Source organism: Bombyx mandarina, chromosome 11 (assembly GCF_030267445.1).
Source record: "Bombyx mandarina strain Sakado chromosome 11, ASM3026744v2".
Lineage (NCBI taxonomy): Eukaryota > Metazoa > Arthropoda > Insecta > Lepidoptera > Bombycidae > Bombyx > Bombyx mandarina.
This window is the reverse complement of record NC_143218.1, coordinates 13,111,592-13,138,452: the sequence shown is the minus strand read 5'-3', so window position 1 is coordinate 13,138,452 and position 26,861 is coordinate 13,111,592. Positions and strand designations below refer to the sequence as shown.

The following is a 26,861-nucleotide window of genomic DNA, read 5'->3' as shown; positions in this document are numbered from 1 at the left end:
AAAATGCACGTGTGATAGGATTATCATTATGAAGGATTTTTCTCTTTCATATGTTACATTAAAACCAATTTACCTCCCTCACGCATTGACAGTACCTGTGACGTCATGAATATGACGTGAAATTCTCAGAGCTATTTTCAGCAGGAATTCTGCAGGTTGGACATAACCAATTCTTCACATACTTCAATTTATTTAACTTGGCAACAAGTTATCTAAGCGCGTATTTACTTACTATATTATACTATATAACACGATAGTAAGTTTGTATATTTGTTAGTTACGCTTTCATGCCTTAACTACTCCAATTGTTAAGGTTACAAAAAAAGACGTAGAATAACTTTTATTCAGAAAAAAAGTATTATTCCCGAAGGATGTACATATATTTTTTTATATATAAATGCAAGCGAAGACGTTTATAAAACTAGTTATTATAATTTAGAAGGATTATAATGAAACAATAGCCATATCCGCATTATCAAACCCGGTTAATCAAAAACTGTCATCCACCCATCCGATCCTCATAGAGGCAGGATCTTAGGAATAGCTAAATTTCGGCAAACAAAAAAACGACACCAACCTAGCTGATTTTTGTAGCACATTCAATGTATTGTAATACTACCAAGATGCCTCCTTCTGTCGTCAAGGAGACGTGAATTACACTTTGAAGGATTTAAGGCCGTTGTTTGCTACAAAAGAGACTTGGCCGTTAAGCCTCAAACCTTTTTTTCTTCTTTTGTTGCTTAGATGGGTGGACAGCCCACCTGGTGTTAAGTGGTTACTGGAGCTCATAGACATCTATAACGTAAATGCGCCACCCACCTTTAGATATAAGTTCTAAGGTCTCAGTATACTTACAACGGCTGCCCTATCCTTCAAAGTGAAACGCATTATTGTTCCACGGCAGTAATAGGCAGGGTGGTGGTACATACCCGTGCGGACTCACAAGAGGTCCTACCACCAGTAAGGTACAATTGGATCCCGGATGGATGGATTTCAATGGGATCCCGTAACATCTTAATACGAGAGCTAAAAACTCGTCTGCTAAACTAAATTATAAAATAAAATGGACAATGTCGTCTTACAATCATCCAACTGTCATTCTAATCAGATGGTACATTATTTGAGAATAGCGCAGCAATCCGTCAAGGTCCAATGCACATCGATCTATTCTGAATCATTGCTTGTAATTACGGTGAACCTTGGCTAAGAAATCGATTTGTATTTGGGGAGGAGGACTTTACACCTGCAACAAGGTCATCGTATTACGTGACAGTATTTATCAATTAATGTGAATCAATACTTGTAACCTGGCTAACGTAAAACCGTTTTTTAAGCTATTGCATAGCTTTTATCGCGGGCTTTGAGTGCGGCGACCGAATCAAGAAATTCCGTAACGAAAATAAAACCTAACACCCTACTCCGCCTACCATGTAGCTCGCGTTCAACACATTCACACGTTGCGCTTGTGTAGTGTTCGTGAATAAGCACACGGGTGACGTCGCACTCCTTGCGCATCATGAAAAGTCTGCCCATCTCTCTCTCGCGCGGTCTATAGCTTATGAGTGTGAAGGGGACAGTTAATGTTTTGCTTTTGTTAATGTTTATAAATATAGCGCATGTATATATTAAATTATTATTGTCTAATTATAATTGCATAAGTTGATAAAAAAGCTATGCAATAGCTTTACCGCGGCAGTCCCCGAGTGCCACACGTGTCTTTTTTAATTTTCTTTCGAAACTGCCTTGAAATATTTAAAACAAATTGTCGTAACAGATATTTATCTCATTAATTCTTATTTTCTAGTAAAGTTTTGAGAATTTTATACTGCGTAAGGCATACTTGATTTAAAACAAACTTCTACATTCGATTTACTAAATAGGTAACAACTGCACGTTTGCCTTTAAGGCTTAATAAAAATATGTTTAACGCAGTTTCTCGAGTCGTTGACCTCAAATAGCGTAGCTCTATACATCCAGGTAATTTGCAAACAAGATTATGCACTTGGAACATAAAGCCGTAGAAAACGATCATTTAGAAAGTAAACATAAAATGTATTCATATATTTTACGCCAGTTCACAAATTAACGCACGCACTTAACATTCCATAAGTAAATACTTTTTTATACGCGAATGATCAGGTTTTTTGGTTTAAAAAAGTGATTCGATTACTAATTCATTGTTAAGTTCGATTGTAGAAGATTTCAGAGCGTTATGGTTATCGGAATTTAATAAAAAAAACAAACGTGTGGCACTCATCAACTGCCGCGGTAAAGCTATTGCTATTGCTATAGCATTTTTTATCAACTTATTGAACTATAATTAGACAATGATAAGTTAATGTTAAAATAATAATAAAACAAGACCACGCTATATTAACCATTAATAAAAGAAAAACCTTAACTGTCCCTTCACACTCATAAGCTAGACCGCGCGAGAGAGAAATGGGCAGACACAAGCGCAACGTGTGAATGTGTTGAACGCGAGCTACATGATAGGCGGAGTGAGGGGTGTAAGGTTTTTTTCGTTACGGAATTTCATGATTCGGTCGCCGCGCTCAAGGCCCGCGATAAAAGCTATGGCAATAGCTTAATAAAAATCGCATGCTGAATGCTGAAATTAACAACATGTGAATTTTACGCAAAAAAACCCGAGGAGATTCCACAACAAATAATTGGAGCAGGGACAGACGAAACAATATACATCATTAAAAACAATTGTTCTTTGAAAACTAAATGATTTCTATATTAATTATATTTTCGATGAAGCATATGAAATTGTGTGACAAATAATAAGTAGTTTGATTTTAATAACATGAATCTATTACAAAGCTTAATTATAGCACTAATACAAATTTATTATATTTCTTTACATAGTTATTTGACTTTTAATGTAATTACACACTATGATAAGTATGCATAGTGTCATCTAGATTCTACACAATCTCTATTTATTAATACGTGAAGCAAAAACTTTGTTTCCCTTTTTACGAAAATTGCGCGGACGGAGGAGTATGAAATTTTCCACACTTATAGAGAATATAGAGAAGAAGTGCACAATGCTAATATCTTTTTAAAATAATGCATAAAAGATACATTTAATCAATAAAGAAAACATTACACACACTACATACCATGTATTTGACGCACACACGCATGTATACATACTATTTATTGTCAAACTTTTGTTCTTGACGTCTGTTGTCAAATTGAGAATAGATTAAATATTGTTAGTCTTTGTTAATATTTTTTATAGTGTAGTCTTGGCGAAATTTGTTATTATAGAAATATAAAATACAATCATAATAGTGTACAAACTCACAATTCCAATTAATTATAGTCGAATTTCGACTACTGCAGGACCTCTAGTTTGTATAAATACGCTAAATATTAATTATATTATTGTAAAGTTTCATTCATCACAATCCTTTTCTTTTACGGCTTAATCTCTCATTTTATTGTATAATTTCCAACTTTTCATCGAAGACTAAGGTTTCTGTAGTTATGGACGATTAAATAGTTTTATTTATATTTACGACTCGTTAAACTCTAAAATGAAATAAAATTAAGAATTTTAATGGTATGAACAAATTGAATAGAATATTAATGCAACTACGGTGTAACTAGTGCGGGGCTGCTGCACTAATTGAAAGCGTAATTTAATCAATATGGACATTTGAGACGCGAGCACGTAACAGTAGAACCGCTATTGATTATTTGTCGTCGTTACGCGCGGCATTCGCAGAATAACCATATGTCCGTGATGTCGTCTTTTTTTTTATTCCTTAGATGTGTGGACGAGCTCACAGCCCACCTGGTGTTAAGTGGTCACTGGAGCCCATAGACATCTACAACGTAAATGCGCCACCCACCTTGAGATATAAGTTCTAAGATCTCAAGTATAGTTACAACGGCTGCCCCACCCTTCAAACCGAAACGCGTTACTGCTTCACGGCAGAAACAGGTAGGGTGGTGGTACCTACCCGTGCGGACTCACAAGAGTTCCTACCACCAGTAATTACGCAAATTATAATTTTGCGGGTTTGGTTTTTATTACACGATGTTATTCCTTCACTGTGGAAGTCAATTATGAACATTTGTTAAGTACGTATTTCATTAGAAAAATTGGTACCCGCCTGCGGGATTCGAACACCGTTGCATCGCTAGATACGAATGCACCGAACGTCTTACCCTTTAGGCCATGACGACTTCGACTGCCAAGCTATTGAACTTAAGATACCTGGTCGGTGAGGCGAGTTCTGTGGTGTGCCGCTGACCTACTGCTCTTAATGTTCGAACAGCACTCGGATTTCGCTATGAATGAACCTGACCGTGCTTGTTGACTACACTTGTCACGTAATGATTAACATATACAATAGGGACTTAAAATATATTTGTATTTAACAGCATTGCGGTATCCAGTTGTGTCGTTTTAGTTCTGAGCAGAGTATGCTGACTTGTCGCAAATGTTGAAGAGCAGCCATATTGAATCTTTAAATTTCATTGGTAAACTCAATGCTTAAGTTAATCGTTTGTATTACGTAAAGTAGGTAACAAAAAAAAATGTTATTGTTTTTAAATTACTATTCGGTTTTTAATTAAAATAAAATTTTACTTTTATAGGTATATAGTATTATTATTTCTATAGGTATATATAGGTAATATAGTATTATTATTTCTGGCGTTTCGAATACTTTGCAAGTCGACCGATCAGAAAGTAGTTTTATTAATCTACCACGCGTGCAAACCGAAGAAAACACTATAATTCAGTTTGTATCTATAATCTGAGATTAGATTTTTTTTGTTGTAAGAATTTTAGTAAACTACTCTAATAATAAGAAAAACTTTTTAATTTTTCAATTACTTAACATATCACAGATAACTGGATCACAATAAATAAATCGAAATTTAAATCTGACTATGAAGAATTTGAGATAATTTGATTGATTTTTACTTATGGCTAAACCGTGAACGTTTTTGTTTCATTGCCATAATGAAGACTTAAATAGCATTAAATTAGCTATTCTCTAATGAGTCCGAAAAAAATTATTTACTGGCATTAAAATTCTTAAGGACCCGTTTGATCTGAGACGGTTCTGTGCTTAGTGCTTTACTAAAATAATAAAACTTAGTAACTTGAAGAAAAATCCAATACGCAAAATAGGACTTTTAAGTACATAATTATTTTACCGTATCGAATAAGCGCGACGGAGTCCTGTCATATCTTTAAAGGCTGTGGTTTAAACTCAATGTGAGGTTATTTGCCTCACTTTGAGTTTGTTAAGTTGAGAAAGTACAGAGCACAATAAATTTCAAAGTCACGTAAATCGATTTTTTAAATCTTACTGTACAAATAGCGAATACGGACAACAACCCAGTTGAAGACAGGGTTACCGCATTTACGGTTCTCCTTGTTTGGAAAATGTGCACATTTTTTTTCATTTCTATTTTATCCCTAATTTTAGTCAAAATTTAAAGCAGTCAACTAATGTAGAATGTTGGCACTTCGCTCGAAATATGAGTTTAAAAAAATCGACAGAAAGGCAACTGAGGACTGATAGACAACACTATTTATACTTAAGCTGTATCATATCATAATATTTATACAATCATGATTCACCGAAAATGTGCAACGAATTTGACATTTCTAAATTTGAAATGTATCAAAATGTACCAAATCAGGGTCGCCTGTAAGTTTAAAGCATTATACTTTAAAAGTGGTTTATTTCAATTTCTATTTGAGGTAGCCCTGATTGGAAACGTAATGTCTACTTACGGTTAAGGTGACCTCGATGTGACCGCTCTTCGCTTTTCGACGATAACGGTGACACGCGCCGCGCTCTGTCGCATCTCTAGCTACTTACTATTTAAACAAAGATTTTTTTTATCGATTTCGTATTTTTGAGAGTATATTTAATGTGTACAGCCGATTTTTTTTTAGATATTTTAGGTGAAATCACAAAAAATCTGATTCATTTATTTTCAACCACTGCGTTTGTCTCTTTGTATACAAACAACAGCCTTTTCGTTCTCTTAGTCGATGTGGTACCTTGTGGTTTCCCCGTCCGGGCACACCTGGAATAGCCTCTTAGGCTACCAGCGAATAGCTAGGAAAAAAAAGAAAAAAAAGTGGTTTCCACAGCACATTGACAATTCAAAGTAATATGTAAGTATTTAATATAATAAAAGAAAATTAGGTGCAACTAGATGTCTATTGTAACTACATATCACAACTGAGAGACGAATAGAATTTGCATAACAATAATCGCATTACAAGCTCTCTCAAACTTAAGAGCGTTGATTCACGTTACTATAAACATCGTCGGCTTCACGCCGCTGTAATCAAGATATATTATTCAACTAAATATTTGTATATAGCTGATAGCGCACATTCTAACGGCAACCTGTCTCAGACTACTGACTTGTAGTTTTATTTTATACACAACTCTTCAACACGTGCTTGCTGTCACGCAACTTCACAGCTTTTTACTAACAACATTATGAACGTAATTCTTGACAGTCATCGAAATAAATCGTAACTTCGACTTAAGTTACCTCTTCAGTTGTAGTATGTTGAGGTTATATTATAACTAGTATAGCTATATATATATAGGTATATATATTATATAAGTACTAGTATAGTTATATAAATAAGATGCTTACATCATTACAGCAAATGTTAAAAACGTTTTTAATATTTAATCAAATAAACCGAACCAAATGAAAACCTCAAAAGTGATTTATTCAGTTGCTAACCAATGCGAACCATAAGATAAACTCATGTATAATAATAAAACAACATGTCAATAGTTTAAAAAAAATATTAATTTTTGTAAAATTTATCGTAAAATAAACTAAATTTAGTATGGCTCTAATAAAGAATTAAAAATAAGTTTTAATTTACATTTAAAGACAAAATTTTATATAAAAAAAAATTATGAGTGCAAAACGTTAATCTTTTCGGCGTCTTAACTGCTAACACAAAAAAATATAGTAGGTGGTACTAAGCGAAAAAAAAACAAATAAACATGACAAAAAAAGCTTTGCCTTGAAAACCGTTAATTTTTTGTGTGCCCCAATAATTTGTATAATGTCTACAAAAAAAAAACCTACAATGCTTACATCAGTCACGAAACGTAACGTACAACTGTATTTAAACGTCTGTAATCAAAAAATGACTATGATTTTAAAATAGACTATAAATTATGACGGGATTTTTCAGGGATTTTTCTTCATTTTCCTTCTTTTTTTTTATTGCTTCATGGGTGAACGAGCTCACAGCCCACCTGGTGTTAAGTGGTTACTGGAGCCCATAGAAATGCACAACATAAATGCGCCACCCACCTTGAGATATAAGTTCTAAGGTCTCAGTATAGTTACAACGGCTGCCCCACCCTTCAAACCGAAACGCATTACTGCTTCACGGCAGAAATAGGCAGGGCGATGGTACCCACCCGTGCGGACTCACAAGAGATCCTACCACCAGTAGGACCTCTTGTGAGTCCGCTTCCTACTGCTTCCTTAATGCAGCGGCTCTAGGTAGTTCCATAGATGAACTATGAGTTAGTGGAGGGCGCTGCGATGGTAGAAATGAGATAGTGGGATGATCTCAAACAATTCCTCAAAACATTATCCATGGAACATACAACTCTCGTACCTACCGTACCGCCGTAGACCGAGAGGCTCTATGAGAATGGGATTATCAACAATCCGGTAGGCTTTTATCTTTTTTTTCTTTTGTTGCCCTTGTAGGCAGACGAGCATACGGCCCTCCTGATGGTGAGAGCGGTTACCGTCGCCCATGGACTTTAGCAATGCCAGGGGCAGAGCCAAGCCGCTGCCTACCGTTATCTGTATGGAATCGAATGAAAGTAGCTGGTATTTGGGAGCTCCGGCCCAGAGGCGAGAGCAGTACTCCTCGCGAGCCCAGACTTGTACTATGTAAAGCATGTCTTTGTCCTGATGTGAAGTACCACTTCGCTTTACTGCGATACCGAGGACAAATATACTCTCATACTCACTCTAATCGAGATTCGTACTTGTATTTCCAACGAAGAGACAAAAATAAATATCACTCTAATTGTTAGTTTGAGACCGCCTGGGACTAGAGGTGGGGGTAGCTTGCACTTTGCATTCTAATGAATACGGGCTCCGGCAATCACTTAACATCCATATAAGCAGCAGTGATAATGTTTACGGGAGCCCCTTACTGCCTGACAGATATAAAAGAAATTTTAGAAAATTGAATGGGACATGAAAAAGTGTGCTCATCTGCGCCTTTTAAAAATTCAACACTCATTTTCGGTTACAAACCTTGTTTAGTTTTTACTTTCAATAAAAATATGTATGTAATAGAAGAGTCTGCCGAAGGACTATGATTAATGTCATCATATTGTAAAATGTATAATACTGACATTTATTGCTCCGTAGTCAGAGAGCTTGACCTAAATCTGGCCTTTGATGTTTTGCACAAGTAATTCAATAAACGCCTACATAGAGTTCTTTCAGACATTTTATTTTTGTCTTTATGACCTATATGATACTTTGAGAGGTACTTTCTTTTCGATGTAGACCTTTTTGGAACGAAGTTCCTTATCGCGCGTTGTGAAAGGAGGCTAGACGGAAAAAATTCTTACGAAAAGTTGTCACGACACTTTTTAGATCCGTCATTCTGACCAATCAACGTGTAGGCGCTTATCGCTTGACATTGCTCGTATCCGATTGGTCCGCGTAATGAGTACAGTTTCTCGAGATAGCGTTTCAACAATAGTAATTTAGTTCATAGTATTGTTTTTTTCTTCTTCATAATGCCGTAATTTATTATTATAACTTAAAAAAAAATTACAATTCCTTCACTAATTAATCGAAAGGAACTTCGTTCCATCCGGGTGTCCCTTGACACCTCTGAAGTTGTTTTTTTTTCATTTTTTTTATCCTGAAAGGGATCGACATTTTGTATAATAAAAATATCTTAGGTCACAGGATCTAATTTTCCTGAGATGATTTGATAACTTTTTTTCACTATCGTGCCAGACTTAATGTCTTCGTTCAAAACATTCAAGCCAAATATATAAAACTATACGAAGTAGTGAAATAAGTAGAATTCATGTGTTTAGTAAGATATATATAAATTAGTAGTGTTATCAATAGCATTTATTGATAAGTGTTTAAAATTCATCGTTTTTCCTTAGTCCTCAAACAGCAACAACGTCTTCAATTAATGCATGTGAAGTACAGTAATCTCGCGGGCGTGATAAACACGCGTATCCCACGCTACTTATATCAATATAATCATAAAGATTAGCATACAATCCATATGTCGCCTCCTTCAAATGGAGCAAAACGGTTTCTTCCTGTCTCCGGGACCCAACTTCATGCAATTATTCACTCGGCTGGCTTGTTTATTCCACGTTGTTAATAACTCATTACAAGAGCTGCCTACACATTGTTACAAGTAACCATAAAATAAATCTAAATTTTTTGATTTTTGAAAGATTTTTTGGACCGATTTCGTATTTTTGAGAGTATATAAGTGGTGGTAGGACCTCTTGTCAATCCGCATGGGTAGGTACCACCACGCTGCCTATTTCTACCGTGAAACAGTAATGCGTTTCGGTTTAAAGGGTGGGGCAGCCGTCGTAACTATACTGAGACCTTAGAACTAATATCTCAAGGTGGGTGGCGCATTTACGTCGTAGATGTCTATGGGCTCCAGTAACTTTAACACCTTTAGCTCCTTAACACCAGATGGGCTGTGAGCTCGTCCACCCATCTAAGCAATAAAAAAAAATCTAAAGCACATAACAATTCGTTCAACATGTTAGAACTAATTTTCATGGAATGTACTTTTTGGTGTTTTCGTAAATTGAAAAACTTAGAAAAAAATATTTACGCTATAATTAATGCAATTTACCATTAAACACTTCAAAATAAATGCAACAACTTTAGCAGTCAACAGAATTGAATGATCTAATTTCTAAGCGTCACGTACATAAATAAATAAGTAAACAGAATTCATTTTATTATTATGACCTTCTTCAAATAAACGCAAACCGCAGATTGAATTACTCAATGAACCTTAAATAGAATAATCCCATCCCTGTGTTATTGAATATACCTAGTCCAGATTGATAGCTTAATGTATAAATGATTTAATTCCTTCTTGAACAATTAACTCTTGGCTATGTGATGTAGGCTTAGAATAGCACCACCTTATCTCTTACTGTGTAGTAAAGGGACAGTAAGGAATTCACTGAAGAATGGACAGCAATTCTCTCAGTATTATACCATTTACTGATGGTAGAAGACTGCTCGGGTAGGTACTATCCTCTCGCCTATTTCTGCTGCGAAGCCATCATACAGTTTGAAGGATGGGACAGATGGGACGTCAACCTCGTGTCTCAAGGTGGGTAACGGCATTCACATTGTGATGCCTATAAGCTCCGATAAATACTTTAGACGAAGTGGATCTTAAGCTCGTTGATCCGCACTAAAAACAATAAAATCCAGTGACATCCTTGACATTTTAAACTTTAATGAGTTTTCAAATTTAAATTTACAATTTCGTTCCACTAATTCCATTTTCGTGCATTTTGTAGGACAGTTAATTTTCATGTTCGGAGCATAAAATCCCATCACGTATCACACGAAACAAACTTGTTTTTGTCCAACTCCAAGCTCCACATTGTCGTATAGTTGCTGCTATGTTATGCAAATGTTCTGGAGCACAACAATAAACTCTTTCACTGATAACGCGCGAGAAAGTTATACGACTTTCTTAACAAACCAAGAAGTTCTAGATTCGGATGCAGTAAATAGCAAATTGTTCTTTTTTGCTTTTTTTTTAATTATGATCGTCTATGATTAGGAAAGGGTCAAGAAGGACACTATCAAAAAAAATAACGAAAGAATAAACCTCGTTAATTTCCGCTAGAAGAAAGAACCTTGACAATGGATCTTAATGAAATCAGCGTTGAAAAATCGTTGTTTTTTAGCGGCGTGAGTCACGCGACAGCTCTATTCACCGTACCAACGTCGAGACGTCCCCAAACTAATTCAACATCTAATCGATTACTACAGTTCCACCGCATCGCTTATTCGAACCATGAAACCAAATATTTTCCTTAATACATTCATATGATTTCATGTCAGGAAATTATTCAATACCGGGAATATAAGTATTTATTGATTAGTCTTAAGAATATAAAAACTGATAATACAGTTATAGGACATATTAATGGAAATGTATCATTAAGAGGCTATATTACCTAATTTAATACCAATTCCCTGATATTTGGTACACATAATAATATCTTTATCGCTTTAAGCTAACAAGCATCCTTAAATTAACCACCGCTTAAACACCCTACCACGCTTATAGCTTACCAATTTAATATAATTTAATAACCTGGCCAAGGATATTCAAGAGCAGCTATAGCATTTTTATACCCACCAATTCTTGTTAAGGTAAAAATAAAAATATTATAAATGCATCTTTTTGATGTACTTACAGGCAAGTTGTACCTTTTTTAATTTAAATAATCGTATAAGATGCAATTGTATAAATTCTTATAATACAAATATAGAAATTTTATTTTATAGAGAATGCACTTTGATGGTTTTTCAATATAATGCCCATTATCGGTAGGCGTCATCTGCACTGCAGCATATTTCATGTTTTCGACAAAGACTTTTCTTTAGTACCTTTACATAGAGATTCTTTCGGAAGATGGTACTTAGAACCTTCACTTCTAAAATACATGGAGCAGTTGCATTCGTTATGTTACTAATTCGCTCGCTTCCGCGGTTTTGCGGGAAGCGGAAATCCTTAACAAACATATAAGCCTTCTTCCAAAACCTTCAAAAAGATACAAATAAACGTTTGTTTTACGAAGCGAATTTAAAAAACTGGCTTAGATATATACACCTATATATGTTATTTCCTGGTAATTAAAAGTTAACCTTAATGAAAATTTCAGTTTATCTATATATTAATACGTGAAGGAAAAACTTTGTATCCCTTTTTACGAAAATTGCGGGTACGGAGGAGTATGAAATTTCCCACACTTATAGAGAATATAGAGAAGGAGTGCACAATGCTAATATTTTTTTAAGACAATGCATGAAAGATACATTAAATCGATAAAGAAAAAATTACACACACTACCCTTTATTTGACACACACACGCATGCATACTATTTGTTTATTGTCAAACTTTTGTTATTTCATCAAGTCTATGGTCAAATTGAGAATAGATTAAATATTGTTTGTCTTTGTTAATAATATTTTTTTATCTATAGTGTAGTCTTGGCAAAATTTGTGATTATAGAAGTATAATAGTCTTTGAAAATAGAATCATAATAGTGTACAAACTTTTAATTTCAATTAATTGTAGTACAATTTCGACTACCGGGCGACCAATAGTTAAATGAAATACTTAAAGGCGAAGGTTCACCACATCGCTTTTTCGCATTAAAAGTGTACAATTTCCAAAAACATTCAAAATTGAGTTAATATGCGTAAACATTTGGTATCACCAGTATTTTTCTCATAAACACTGTCAAAAGAGCGTAGTTTAGTTTTAGATATTTTTTTTAAATTACCTATGTTTTGACTACTATTAACAAAATTAATACATAACTTTATCTTACTTTAAAAGACAGATAATGTAATTGGTAAAAAAATAAATTTTAATGTTGCAAATATGATTAATATTAAAAATATAACATGTTAAACCTTTAAAACACTCTCCTGTGAAATTAGTAAGTTATGATATTATACAGTTTTAATGCGAGAAGACGACATTATGTTTTAGCTTAATGTAATCAAAAAGCGTAAATACAATTATTTTTCAATATCACGATGAAAGCATCTAAGCACATAATATGAAGGCACCTATAACGGATTCATCGGCAGGATAATGTAGGGAGTATCCGTCTCCACGCTTCGCCAACGCTAGATTCCTCTCTTTTGATTACTTACTACTCGTATGGACACGAAAGAAACGGAAATTGCCATCCGCCGCGATCTACACAAAGCGGTGCTTACCTCAATGAAAAACTCTGCTGTTACACGGAACCAAGATTACCTTGTAGATAATTTTAGGTTCCATTACTGCGACTACTTTGAATCTCAAGATTTGAGTATTTAGAAATTTTAGTCTCTTATTAATTTCGACGCTTATCAATTAAAATAATATATATATTAATACGTGAAGCAAAAACTTTGTATCCCTTTTTACGAAAATTGCGCGGACGGAGGAGTATGAAATTTTCCACACTTATGGAGAATATAGAGAAGAAGTGCACAATGCTAATTTTTTTTTTAATTAATGCATAAAAGATACATTAAATCAATAAAGAAAACATTACACACACTACATACCATGTATTTGACGCACACACGCATACCATTCATTGTCAAACTTTTGTTCTTGACGTCGGTTTTCAAATTGAGAATAGATTAAATATTTTTTGTCTTTGTTAATATTTTTTATAGTGTAATCTTGGCGAAATTTGTGATTATAGAAGTATAAAATACAATCATAATAGTGTACAAACTTAAAATTCCAATTAATTATACTCGAATTTCGACTACTGCGGGACCTCTAGTTTAAATAAAAAAACTCCAATAAATTAACCGCACCGCTAATACGTCGTATATTTAAAAAAAAAAATATTTTTCTCATTCGTAATGGAACTAGCCTAGATTCAAACCCAATAGCTCAAAATTTATTGTAACCTAATTAAATTGTACTCAACATTAGTCAAGTATACGCCCAAAGTACCCAAAAGCAAAAAACTATTCTCGAAATCTAATGTATGAGACTTTTTTTTAACTCTGCACAAAAATGCTAAGACAAAATATTGTAAATGATATCATTTTTTTCCAGGTATTTTGACACAAAAACTTTGAGACTGAGCAGCCAGGTTAGGGGCGGCTACGACATATTTTCTTCAGTTTACTCGTAAGTATTTAATATCGCTTCTTTCCCTAAGTTGTACTCATATTAAGCAGAAAGCTACAGACATTTTTATTAGGAAAAACGCACGTTAGAACGAAAGTTGACATCTTCCAATAGCATTAAATGGTATCTACTAAAAATATTTAAAATATTAAATGTTACCACAAAAAAACCATTGCTCACTTTTAAAATTGAGTACATCAATTTTGAACATTATTGTAAAGCAGTCTTAAAGTCTGCTTTAGAGAAAATCGAAATAATTAAAATGCTGAATACAAACGATACTAATCGTAGAGATCGGTCTTTAAATCGATACTGCTCTGTGACGCTACTAGGCCGGCGGTAGGTAACAATTAAAGACATGGGTGGATGAAGGGGTACCATTTTTAAGATTTTTTATTTTTAACATTAAATGAACGTATAACCATATTAGACCTTAAAACTCCGGACTTAAAGGCTATTTTTAGAAATCGCATGTGATGAAGGAGTTATGTACGAAGAAAAAGTACAAGTAACAAATTGTATCATATCCCCTTCGTCCACTCATGTCTTCAATTATCCCTATTATAAGTAATTAAGCAAGTTTATAAATTAGGGGTTTTATTTTGTTATATTATACGACTACGATAAAGTAAACCTTATAGATAGTAAATAGAACATATAAATCATGATCTAAACGTTAATAGTGTTTCAAAATCTTAATCTTAACATAAAGCTAAAAACATCTATGTATAGTTAGCAAAATTTTCATAATTTGGTTAATCAAAACTCTCTTAGAACTTAAAGATCAACTCAAACAAAACTCTCTTAGAACGTCACACATACAGTTCATTTTATGACAAGAATACATGCGAATGAATTAAATAACTTGTATAATAACCTTTGAACGCAATAGCATTCCGCCATAATTAACGGGATTGTAGTACTGCGTTTTAAACCGTGAAATAAAAATAATAATACAATTTCTAGAAAATATGCCAATGCTACTGCGAATTTTACGAGATACTCCATTCGAATAATTTCAATGCCATTCAAATCGTTTAACAATACAAAATATGTTCGAGTCAACTGTTTTTTTCAAAACTTACTAGACGCCCGGGTATATGTTTACATTGCTTTGCCATATTTCAATTTTTTCAAATAATTCCATTATTCTTTTCTTCCAATTAACAATCAATCAAACATGTGTACGTGACTTCGTGGAACGAATGAGATCTGCTCCGGTACCGTTTAAAATCGTCGCCACGGGCTGGTACAATATTTTTTTCTAAGAAAGTAATTAAGGTTTACATTAGTCGCATCGAATCGTAAAGGTTATCAAGATTCGTGATTTAACAATTTCTGTTTGATTCTGTTTGTTTTTTATTTTGTATTGCTTAGATGGGTGGACGAGCTCACAGCTCGCCTGTTGTTAAGTGGTTACTGAAGCCCATAGACATCTACAACGTAAATGCACCATTTGAGATATAAGTTCTAAGGTCTCAGTATAGTTACAGTATAGTCTCAGTATAGTTACTTAGATGTTCTGTTTGAATCCTGAAGAAGTATCTAGTACAAATTTATCCGTCCGTCAATATAGTATTGTGGAAGTCACGACGCATACGGATGGTCGTGCTGCATACCAGGTTGGCTAGCGGAACATCCGATGTAACTGGACCGCACGTTAGAACGTTAATAGATTAAAAGTGCAAATTAAAATTGATTGGATTGAATACTGCTAGTTTAGATATATCGTAGTATAGATTAAAGAAATGCGGGTTTTTCTAAAACTAATTTACAAAATACTCTGCTTCATCGTTTAAGTTTTGGCACAACAAATTTTATAAATTCCTTCGAAGATTATTTGCAGTTTAACCACTCAAATCTCCACGTTACGTGAGGTTCGACTGAGGATTATGAGATTGTGGAAATTCCTAAAATACGAATAAGTTGTCTGACCTTTAATTTTACTAAAGGTTTTATGTAAATCAAATTTTGAAGCGGCTTTAAATGCTCTAACATAACTAGTTGATCGAAAATTTATGCACATAAACATGTTATTATTGAATTGTATCGTGTCAGTGACTAGAGGTAAGGTGGGGCTCACCGCAAATGGAGAAAGTAAAGGGCCCGCTTTGGTTTATTGGTGCTTTCTCTCGGCTTTAGTGACCCTAAGACGGGTTCATGCTTTACTAAATATTTAACAAGATTAGTTGGAAAGTAATGGCAGGTCAAGATTGGGTAAAATTATTTCCAGGGAATTAAATATTACGATCACAAACTTTATTTCCTTCCATTCTCAGTTTATGATTTCTATTTCTCTATGTATTTTTTTAATAAATCTGATATAATGAAACGGATACTCTTTGTAGATTTGTGGTTTGTATTAATTGCGATAATTGAAATTTTCTACTTACTTTAAGGGTTTCATAGTCCAGGTCATATAAATTCGACAAATGGTCGTCTTTTATTAGACATACGAACGCTAGACACAACAAAATGTGGTCGAAAACCATTAGTTTTTATAAATCACCGCTCCATTTTGAATAAGTCAAAAGAACATAAATTTATATTCATCGCATTTGAAAACCATTTCTACAATGAAAAGTAGGTTTACAATTTTCTAATAAACCGTTACGTATCAATGTAGTGCAATAAGGTGAAATAGTGACCCAGTTAAACAGTGAGGTCCTTCTATCAATACCTATATTTTTATATTGCGTTGGGTCCGATAAAAAACAAAAGTTGATTTACTAGTTTTACAAGATAAGCGGGTCGCTGTGGATCGCTTGCGATTCGATCGACCTCGAGTATTTAAAAAATAAAAGTAACGACGACCCACAGATTTGACAGGTTTTATATTAATACTAGCGACCCGCCCTCGCTTCGCTTCGAAAACATTAAAACACACATGAAACCAAAAAATCAAAATAAAAAATAAAATAAAAAAGTAGCCTATGTTCATCAGGGACAATGTCGGCTTCTAATGGAAAAAGAATTTTTCAAATCGGTCCAGTAGTTTCGGAGCCTATTCGAAACAAACAAACAAACAAATCTTTCCTCTTTATAATATTAATTAATTAATTAATAATAATAAGTATAGATTTTGTTAATAATTTTGATCGCTTGATTTCAATTGAAACTAAGAAATGAAAATAACCCCGACACGGAGTGGATGTACCGGCATTCCACTACCTGGACTATAATCTCCCTGCCTAACTGGGCAGGGATGTTCTCTGTATTGGTTGGTTGTTTGTAAGATGAATTGAGCTGGGAGAACTGAGTGGGTTGCTTGCAATGGCGGAGATTCTGCGGCGAAACAGAGAGAAATCCAAATTAAGGGTTCTACTACGATTTTATGACTAGAATTGTCGAATCTCATAACTAGGCAGAAAACAACGGAACTCTTATTATCTCTTGTGATACATCTGTCCGTATCTCACATGCTATGATGAACTTGTTAAAATGAAAAGCGAACAAAAAGACAAATGTTTATCACTTGCATCCTCTGAGTGACAACTTCTCATAAAATTACAACACTATCCTTAATAGAAACAACTTTAAATGGGTAGAAGTCCTAACTATAGATCTCGAACTACTAGATTGTGTATTTAGTACTGTTACTATAAATAGTTGAGCGAATATTATCTTGCCAGACAAATGACGCAAACGTTACATTCGTCCTGAAATAGAACAGAATAGATGTTACAGACTGCCGTTATAATCTTGTATATCAAACAATATATGTAGAATAGGGATTTCTGTTTTCTTTCATTCATATCTTAACGCTCTGTTTCCCAGTCTTTTCATACGTTCCATTATTACCAATCTTATACATATATATTTTTCTTTTTCAGGTAGAACACCCGTTCGTGATGATGCGATTATACGACAGTGTAAGATAGAAGCCGTATAGCCACGCAGTATGGGTGCGAATATGGGCAAAAACTCGAGCCTACTTGACGCGTTGCCTACCGCTCAGGGCACGCTCCACGTCGTCATGTTGGGCCTCGACTCCGCAGGGAAAACTACTGCACTATACAGACTCAAATTTGATCAATACTTAAACACCGTCCCCACTATTGGATTTAACTGCGAAAAGGTTAAAGGAACCATTGGAAAATCGAAGGGTGTGAACTTTCTAGTTTGGGATGTTGGCGGCCAGGAAAAACTAAGACCTCTTTGGAAATCGTACACACGTTGTACTGATGGTATAATTTTCGTATTAGACTCAGTCGACGTCGAACGAATGGAGGAAGCAAAAATGGAACTAATACGAACGGCAAAATCGCCAGATAATGCATGCGTGCCAATTCTAGTGTTAGCCAACAAACAAGATTTACCTGGGGCGAAAGAGCCTCGTGACCTCGAAAAGTTGCTTGGCCTGCACGAGCTGGTTTCTTCTCCACATGGCTCACGTGACGCACACGCGTGGCACGTTCAGCCAGCTTGTGCCATTACAGGGGAAGGCTTACACGAAGGTCTAGAAGTGCTTTACGAAATGATACTCAAGAGACGAAAACTGGCAAAGCTACAGAAAAAGCGCGTCAAATAAACTCTGACTAGGTTGTTAACTATTACAACTAACGTGTATTAAGATTTTAGCAGTAAAATAACTGCAAAGTATTATCGATACTCAGAATGGATGATCTTGTATCGTCCAAAGTTAAACACCAAATATTGTTTTACTGTAGATATAAAAAACATCTTATGAATTATTCCATCATGGAGTTGCTCAACTATATTGAACATTGTTTTGTGAAACAAATTCTGTAAAATTAAGTTAAATATTAACTACTAGTCATTTTCGTTTGAAAATAACTAGGTGGAAACTAGTGGGCTTATTTTAAACACTTCATTTGTATTGACTAAAAATTGATAGTACTAATACTATTCATGCTTAGCTTTTTATGCAAAAAAAACACTAAAATATGCTTGTTTTCAATTATTGGCTCATTCATGACTAACGATGGGACCACAACTCTCGTTTAGTTATTCGGAAAATAAAACAGTTATCGACTTAATATTGCTTTTTTGGGGATTATTAAAGATAAACCAAAATGAATTGACTTAAAATACTTTGGACAACTATTATTCAACTAAAATGCTATTCGAATCCTACAATTAGGTTTTAGATCATATAATCATTTCTTTAACAGTCTCACTGTAATAGATACCATATCATTTAAATGTTTAAGTGACATTTGTTTGTGTGCTAAAAAATCGTATACTGTTTCAAAGAAGAAAACGGACTTCTGCTTCGTTGTTTTGAAGATAAAGTTCTTGTACATTCTGTAAATATGTTCATTGTCTTCGTTTTTCGTCAGAGCCTGGGTATTTTTCTTGCGCAGATATTTCTTAGTTCAATTGTACATTATGAACTTAGTTATATATATGAAAATTTTAAAAGAAAGACAAGCGGAACATTTGTACGACATTTTTTATTTATTTATTGACATTAAAAACGATAAGTACAGATACGAATTGAATGACAATTAAAAACGAGCATTGCCTGAAATCCTAAGATGACGTCACAGCGCAACGTCCACATTATACTCGATAAATTATTCAAACTTATTTTAAATTATACTCAATATTGCTTGAAATTTTTTTAGAAGGATTTTTTCTTTATTTAAAAAATACAGTTTGATATGATCTTCAATTATTAAATTGAAGACTTAATACCGAAATGAATCGATTGATGATAATGTTTTGTATTAAGTATTTATTTATATACTCTTAGAGACATAAAATTAGTGATTAAGTAAGTGTAAACACTATGTAATTATCAATGGATTATGCTTTTATCCTTTTATGTTATTCGTCCTGTAAATATGTAAATTCCAGTAGATATTTGTCAGTATCAGTACCATGAAACCAAACATTTTATGTGTAGTATTTGTAAATTTTGTTGTTAGAGCATTTATTTTAATTAAATAAATGTTATAATGGAATTATGTATTATATATTTATTACATTGTGTTTTATGAGTATACTTAGACGTTTTTCAAATCGACCCCGTAAATAAAATGTTTTCAATAAATGTGATTACGTGTTTGTTTATTTCGTGCCTACAATACCTCTTCAGTCTTTAGAAAAACTAAGGCTCTTCAAGTAAACAGCAGGGTCCTCATGTTCTGTCCAATCAGTAAATAGACATAAATATTCGCGTTCGGCTTCGGTTAACGAGCGACGATTAAGTTCCGCTACTGATTTTATCTTTTCAGATCTCTTCTTTGTTTTTTCGTTTCTAAAAACTATAGGAAGTAACGACAATTTATTTTTACTATCATATTTTGGTTCGAAGGCGCGCGTCAAATGTTTTTGTAATCGATTAAAAATTTGTAACTCTTGATTCGCTTCGTACGCTCTCTGCAACTTTTTCTTTTCTACCTCTTCACATCTCTGAATGGCATTTCTTATTGTAACATTACAAATGACATATATCCGACTGCAATAGTTAAAATAACTATTCTCCAATGTTTTAGCAATTGTTATCATTTCTAAATTCAAGGGTCTTTCAGAGTAAACCTTTTCATAGCAAAAATCAAGACAAGACTTCAACTTTAGGACATGGAAGGCACCAACATCATCATAAAACGATTCATTCAACACCTTAAAGAATTTCATTTCTAATTGCGAACACCGTTCTTCGTTGAAAAGTAGAAGACTATTAAATTTTTCTATAGTCGAAGCAACAGAATCTGTATCCTGCTTCATCAATTGTTTTAATTCAACGATGCGTTCCTGCAGCAGCTTTATGAATAGTTGTAGTTGAAAAATATAATTGAATATATGTAGTTGCCTTTTCTTTATATCGTCAAATATCTTTATCAAGTCACCTGCTTGACTAAAATACAAAACCGGTTTCGTATAATTGTTATAACAATTATTTCTGATTTTTTCGTAAATGGTGTCAAAGTTATCTTTTTCATTGGACATACCGAAATCAAAACCTTTTGTTTCAATATCGACAGATCGTGCAAATTGACGATTTTCCAACCGCCAAGTAGGAGAGGACAGATAATACAAAAATCTTCCGTATTTCAATTGCAGACCGTACATGTACTCCAGATTTAACAATGTCGACATCATAGTGAAATTTTCCATTGCTGAATTTTGTAATTCTTGTACTTTTTCATTTACTTTTCTCGCTATTTCATCGCACTGACTTAAATAAGCCATGGATTTTTGGTAATCTTTAGCAATGAAAGTATCAAAGTTCTTAACTACATCTTTGTACTTTTTCAAAGCTAACTCGTACGTTTTAACTTCGTTTCTATAATTTATTTCAATATTAAAAATACTATCTTTTCTAAAACTAATATCTTGTTTAAGCCTTGATTGGTCGTTTAGCATATATTTGAGAGACTTGTAATGATGCGTGTATTTACAGATTCTTTCGTGTTTTATATTCGTGAAATAATCTTTATCGAAATCTGTAACAGTTCGGATCTCGTTTGATGGGCTGTGCACATAACACCGTTTCTTCAAGTCGGTGCTCAAATTTTTATACTTTTCAAAAATGTTTGAGTTAAAATTTTCACGGCGTTTTTCGTGTTCTTGTTTCTTTAAATAATACTTGTAAGGTAATAATATATCTGTTCTTTTTAAATGTGCTGCACTTAATGGTTGAATTTCTGGTAAAGCACATTTCCTCGACATAGAATTTGAGTACTTTAAACTTACATTTTTTTTTTTGATGTTCTTCTTTTCTCTTTTCAGACTCCTCTCAAATAGTTTCACAAAGATTTTTCTTGGCTTTGGTATTTCAATTCTAACAGAATGCTGACTTGTAGTACTCATCACGATTCAATTACTATCGTGCAATTTGTTAATGTAAAATATAAAATAGCAAATAATAGAAACCATCTCGATTTATTAGTCACGTCATACAAAACATTCTACAGTTTATATATTTATATAAGATTTATAAAAGAGATATAAACAAAATATTTTTATTAAAAACATATTCTAATAGATATCAAGGGAAAACGGAAGAACGAGGTACCCATTCTAAGGCCGGCTTAATAAATTTGTAATATTCAGCTAAATATGGGGCTGGATTCAAACCTTCACACCATTCCGTAAAAAACAGTAAACCCTCTTTTTCTTCAGGTGACAACTTGTATTTTTTCTTTTTATTGCATTCCCCGGTTTCCAATTGGTATTTTTTCCTTTCAGCGATCAATAACGCTAACCTAGTCTTTTTATCCAAAAATTTTTTGAGAACCGGTCTGTTGTATTTACGCGGTTCTAAAAATGCTTTGTTCATAGCACTTTTCATTTCCCAAAAAGACCTTAATTCTCTTTGAGCTTTATACGCATTTTTCATTATCTTCAAATCTTGACTGAAAAAGTCACTACGGGCCGTATTCACTATTTTAAAATCTAAGGAGTCCAGGCGTAAATTGTAATCTTCATACATTACTTCTAAAATCTTCATGGGATCATGTAGACTCTGATGGCCTTCCTCGCATTTTCCAAATATTTCTTCGTAAACATACTCAACACAAATTTTAAGTTTTAGTGTACCAGGACTGGCGACGTTTTCGAAAAAAGTTTCATTTAATATTCGAAAAAACTTGTCTTGTAAGTAGGTTTCGTTATACCTTTCCCTTTCGATTTCCTTATTAATGCTATCGATGTAGAACTGAAAATAATCTAATTCCTGTTTAGTAGCTTGTTTTAATTGCTTCATACGTTCTTGTAACAATCGATTAGGGGCATCGGTTTTTGATAACTGTGTCAAATATTCTCTACTTTGTATCTCCATTGTTCTAAACAAGTACTTTAATTCCTCGGGTTTTTTAAAGTACAATGTTGCTGGCTGTGGATTACTAAGTTCATTTTTAGCAAATTCAATCATTTTATCAATATCCAGCGATTCAACTAAATCGTTATCAGTAACGAATATACCAGACTCAAACTGTATTGACTGTATTTTACCTCTCAAATTTTCATCGTTTTGTTGCCGCCATGAGATCGGGGCGATAAAAATTAAGAAACTTCTGTAAACTTTTAAGACACTTCGAATAGCGTCTAGCTTAAATAGAACGTTACTCAACATTGTCAGTGAGGATATGTAAGCAAGAAATTCTAAGTTTTTTGATAGCAAATCACTGTAAACTTTCTCAGCTTTCGATACTTTGTTGCAAGCATTTTTATAATCTTCAGTCAAAAACTTTTCAAAGTTCTTAATGTGCTCTTTCAATTTTTCTACTATACGCTCGTACTGTACAGTTTCTTCCACAGCATTTTCTTGTATTTTCATGACTAAGTCACGTCGATATCCTATTTGTTGTCGATTCATAGCATAAGCCCGAATATTATTGACGTAGACTTTAATATCGTCTAAACATCGCGTAGGACGACCTTCAATAACTTTGTAGAACTCAGGATGTATCTCAACTACAGCTCTAACATCATCGAGGGGTTCGGGTATGAAGAGTCTTCTTGATATATCTCTGGATGCTGCTATTTTCAAATTATCTTTAAAACGCACCGGCAATTTCAGTTTATGCAGATCATTTAATTTTTCTTTCCGCTCACTATATTTTATATATGACAATAGTTTTTCTGAACGCGGCACTCGGAAGGGCCGACTACGGTCAGGCCTTTCTTTGACTTCATTAAGGGCATGTTTTCTATTAGCAAAGTAATATTGCGTATTGGGTACGTACCGTCTTCTGAATATAACATCCAAACTTTTAACGGGTACCATTGGTTTTCGTTCTTTTTCCAAGCAAGACATGTTTTATTACGAAAACAAGTTTTGATATAACAAAATTGAGTACAAAGATTATTAAAAAATAATAAACACGTAAGCTAACAAAAACTGTGTAGATCCATATTCAGTTCACAAAATCGATTTAACATTGACAGGTGACATAACATTCTTCTTTGTTTATACAAGAATTAAAAAGTATTCGTGTTTCTTCTTCCCGGATATGGACACAACGTTCGTGGTCAACGTGATGCTAAACCATACTCTTTGTACTACTAACTCATATTACGAGATCAGTGTGCTTAGTGCGAGTTTTTTAACGTTCTCGATAGCGTAAAAGTTAACCGGAGCCCATAGACATCTAAAACATAAATGCCGCCACCCACCTCGACACATGAGTTGTAAGGTCTCAGTTTTAACAGTACAACGACTGACCCGCCCTTCAAACCGAAACGCATTACTGCTTCACGGTAGAAATAGATGAGGTGGTGGTAACCTACCCGTGCGGACTCACAAGACATCCTACAACCATCATCCTACTACTTTACTTTAGTACGGCATGCTCTAAATACCATAAGTTGGAGAGGCGAATTTTCCCATGGAAATGGGGGTATTACCAAGTTAATTTTTAAACCAACATGCAAAAAAAAAACAATATATTGTACTGACGATGCTCAGCACTAATGTATAGAGTTAAATTCACGTGTCTTAATAGTATCACGATTTAATTAAAATTATTGTTTCTAGACGGTTCGTAAGACGACTTCAGTCGTTTGCTAAGCTTGTCGACATCCTTCAATAACTTAGCTGCGTGTTTTGCCTGTTTTAATTCTTCAACTCCGTTCTCATATGTTTCTTTTTCTATCCGTTTAATAGCATCTAGATCAAATGTCGAAATATCCAACATCAAATTATCATATTCTCTCTCCAATGCTAAGGTCATGTCCAATGAGGTGAGTTTAGTATCATTCGGTGCAATAAGACGTTCATAAGCAAATTCAACATAATTATATAATTGTAGCACTGTCTCAGATGTAATTAGATGCCTTAATCTTTCCTCCAATATTTTGTAAAAAGCTTCTTTTACTTCAATCTCTCGCAATTCATTTTTTCTGATTAAGTTTTCCATTTCATTAATCTGTATAAATTAATAAATTGTAAATGAATTATATACACAAAAATGCAACACAAAAATCTACTGGCAACAGGGCGTTCGTAAATTCCACAGTCCACCTATAAGCTAATATTCATTTTTAATCTATGCAAATCTATAAATCTGTGTGAAATCTATAGAAATACTATTAAATTTTTTCGCAATACATTTTTAGAATAAATAGCCGTTATTTTCAATGTTCTCGTGAAATGAGAAATATTGCTCGCATTGTGATCGTCGTAACAGAAAGTTTATTATAGTTACAGTAGTAGAACAACAGGTGGATCCCGAGATCGTATACCGGCTACGCCATTGAAATAAATAAATTACTTATAATGCTTTAAAGATATATTTTAAGTCTTCGTGACCTAAAGGATAAGAAGTACTGGTATCGAGCGATGAGTCTGTGCTGGTGTTGAAACTGCCCTAACATGTACCAATTAATTTGTCTAATAAGATATGTATTTTACTTAACATTACTGGTGGTAGGACCTCTTGTGAGTCCGGGTACCACCACTCCGCCTATTTCTGCCGTGAAGCAGCAATGCGTTTCGGTTTGAAGGGTGGGGTAGTCGTTGTAACTATACTGAGACCTTAGAACTTATATCTCAAGCTGGGTGGCGCATTTACGTTGTAGATGTCTATGCGCTCCAGTGAACACTTAACACCAGGTGGGCTGTGAGCTCGTCTACCCATCTAAGCAATAAAAAAACAAAAAAAAAGATGTTCACGAATGACTTCGACGATGAAGGAATAACGTCGTGTTATAAAAATTTATCCTTTAAAAAAATAAAAATGCGTATGAACCTCAAGCATTAATCATCATCACGGTTCACCAGTCTAAGCAATACAAAAAATCTAGATAAACTTACCTTTTGCTCAATATAATCTAATTCTTGTCGTAGTAAACGTTTTAATAAGTCTAAAGCCTTTAAAAATTTATTCTTCTGAGAATTCAGTTCTTCAGTAACTAATAAATAATTTAAATTTTGTTTCTCCAACATATAAAATACACTGAGCAACTGTTCAGGATTTTCAAAATACAGTTGCGGAGGGGGTAGCTTAGTCAATATTTTTTTAACAGCATTCACATTTATTTTTTGAAATATGTCCGTGTCTAAGAAAAATATTTCTGAGTACTTAGTGTCTATAACAACATTGTGATTTTCTTGCCAAAGAATCGGAGAAGCTTTGTTGAGAAAATTTTGGAAGGATAACAAAATTAATAGACTCTCGTCCGTATACTGCAGCTTAGACTTCAATGATGCCATCTCATAATTCATCTTCTTATATTCTTCTGTTTGATTTACCAACTCTCTTGATAGGCCGTCTGATTTCTTCATCACTGTAATTGTTTTGTTGTTGTCGTCGGCTAAAAATTTATCAAAACTATTCTGGTACTCTTCAAAATGTTTGGTTGCGGTTTCATAAACGATTCTTTCCATTCCAATTTCTCTTTCGACTCTTATAACCTCGTCTACAATAAAGCCATGAAGTGTTCTTTTCAATGCAACATTTTTTATGTTTTGCTTGTACATATTAATACAAGTATTAGGTCTAACAGGCCTTCCCTCAACCAAGGAGTAGAACAAAGGATCAATGTTTATGTTTGTTTTGATTTCATTAGAACCCATTGCTTCAATAGGCGGCAGCTTAATACCGAAAATGGTCTTCATAGTTTCCTTTCTAGGTTTTTTCTTGTATTTCACTCTATACATTACTGCAGCGGATTTTCTATTCCTCTATTACACCACTTTGAACATAACTCGAAGCGTAAATCAATATTACCATAGCAACTACCGATTAGCTAACCCATTATGTTTATTAATAAGAACTAAAAAGAATCAGTAGTTAAATATATTAATAAAATCCGTTATCAAACATTTTGATATTCAGTAGCTGTTTCTGTGATTTTTTTATATATTATAAATCACTATGTTATTCACTAAATAAATCTTTGTATGTTTATGCCCACATCACACATATTGAAGGCAACATTCAACAAAATTATAATAATAAAAAAAAACAAGAGACGTACCTT

The 26,861-nt window shown here is 33.8% G+C and overlaps 4 protein-coding genes across 5 annotated transcripts in view; 1 reads left to right on the top strand and 3 right to left on the bottom strand.

The window, feature by feature from the left end:
* Positions 1-19,988, top strand: part of Arl4 (ADP ribosylation factor-like 4) — a 62,067-nt gene extending 42,079 nt beyond the window's left edge. For both annotated transcript variants that reach the window (XM_028180494.2, XM_028180493.2), the window contains exons 3-4: positions 13,890-13,964; positions 17,798-19,988. In XM_028180494.2, coding sequence (XP_028036295.2) covers positions 13,890-13,964; positions 17,798-17,801 — 79 coding nt within the window. In that variant the 3' untranslated portion in view covers positions 17,802-19,988. The remainder of the gene's footprint in view (positions 1-13,889; positions 13,965-17,797) is intronic.
* On the bottom strand, positions 18,727-21,748 carry LOC114247508 (uncharacterized). The gene has a single exon (XM_028180492.2). The coding sequence runs from the start codon at positions 21,744-21,746 to the stop codon at positions 20,025-20,027; it is 1,722 nt and encodes a 573-aa protein (XP_028036293.2). The 5' UTR covers positions 21,747-21,748; the 3' UTR covers positions 18,727-20,024.
* A 165-nt stretch (positions 21,749-21,913) lies between these two features.
* On the bottom strand, positions 21,914-24,008 carry LOC114247511 (uncharacterized). Its single transcript, XM_089731021.1, has one exon. The coding sequence runs from the start codon at positions 23,692-23,694 to the stop codon at positions 21,925-21,927; it is 1,770 nt and encodes a 589-aa protein (XP_089587147.1). The 5' UTR covers positions 23,695-24,008; the 3' UTR covers positions 21,914-21,924.
* Positions 24,009-24,361: 353 nt separating this feature from the next.
* Positions 24,362-26,806, bottom strand: LOC114247541 (uncharacterized). The gene is made up of 2 exons (XM_028180531.2): positions 25,693-26,806; positions 24,362-24,805 (listed from the first exon to the last, which is right to left on the bottom strand). Exons 1-2 carry the CDS (start codon positions 26,536-26,538, stop codon positions 24,392-24,394), a joined length of 1,260 nt encoding a protein of 419 aa, XP_028036332.2. The 5' UTR covers positions 26,539-26,806; the 3' UTR covers positions 24,362-24,391.
* Positions 26,807-26,861: the final 55 nt, after the last annotated feature.

Bases quoted from the DNA above. Each gene is read 5' to 3' on its own strand.
- LOC114247508 (XM_028180492.2), bottom strand. From the start codon at position 21,746: ATGAGTACTACAAGTCAGCATTCTGTTAGAATTGAAATACCAAAGCCA.
- LOC114247511 (XM_089731021.1), bottom strand. From the start codon at position 23,694: ATGTCTTGCTTGGAAAAAGAACGAAAACCAATGGTACCCGTTAAAAGT.
- LOC114247541 (XM_028180531.2), bottom strand. From the start codon at position 26,538: ATGTATAGAGTGAAATACAAGAAAAAACCTAGAAAGGAAACTATGAAG. The intron at 24,806-25,692 runs GTAAGTTTATCT...TAATTTATACAG, and splicing joins TAGATTATATTGAGCAAAAG to ATTAATGAAATGGAAAACTT.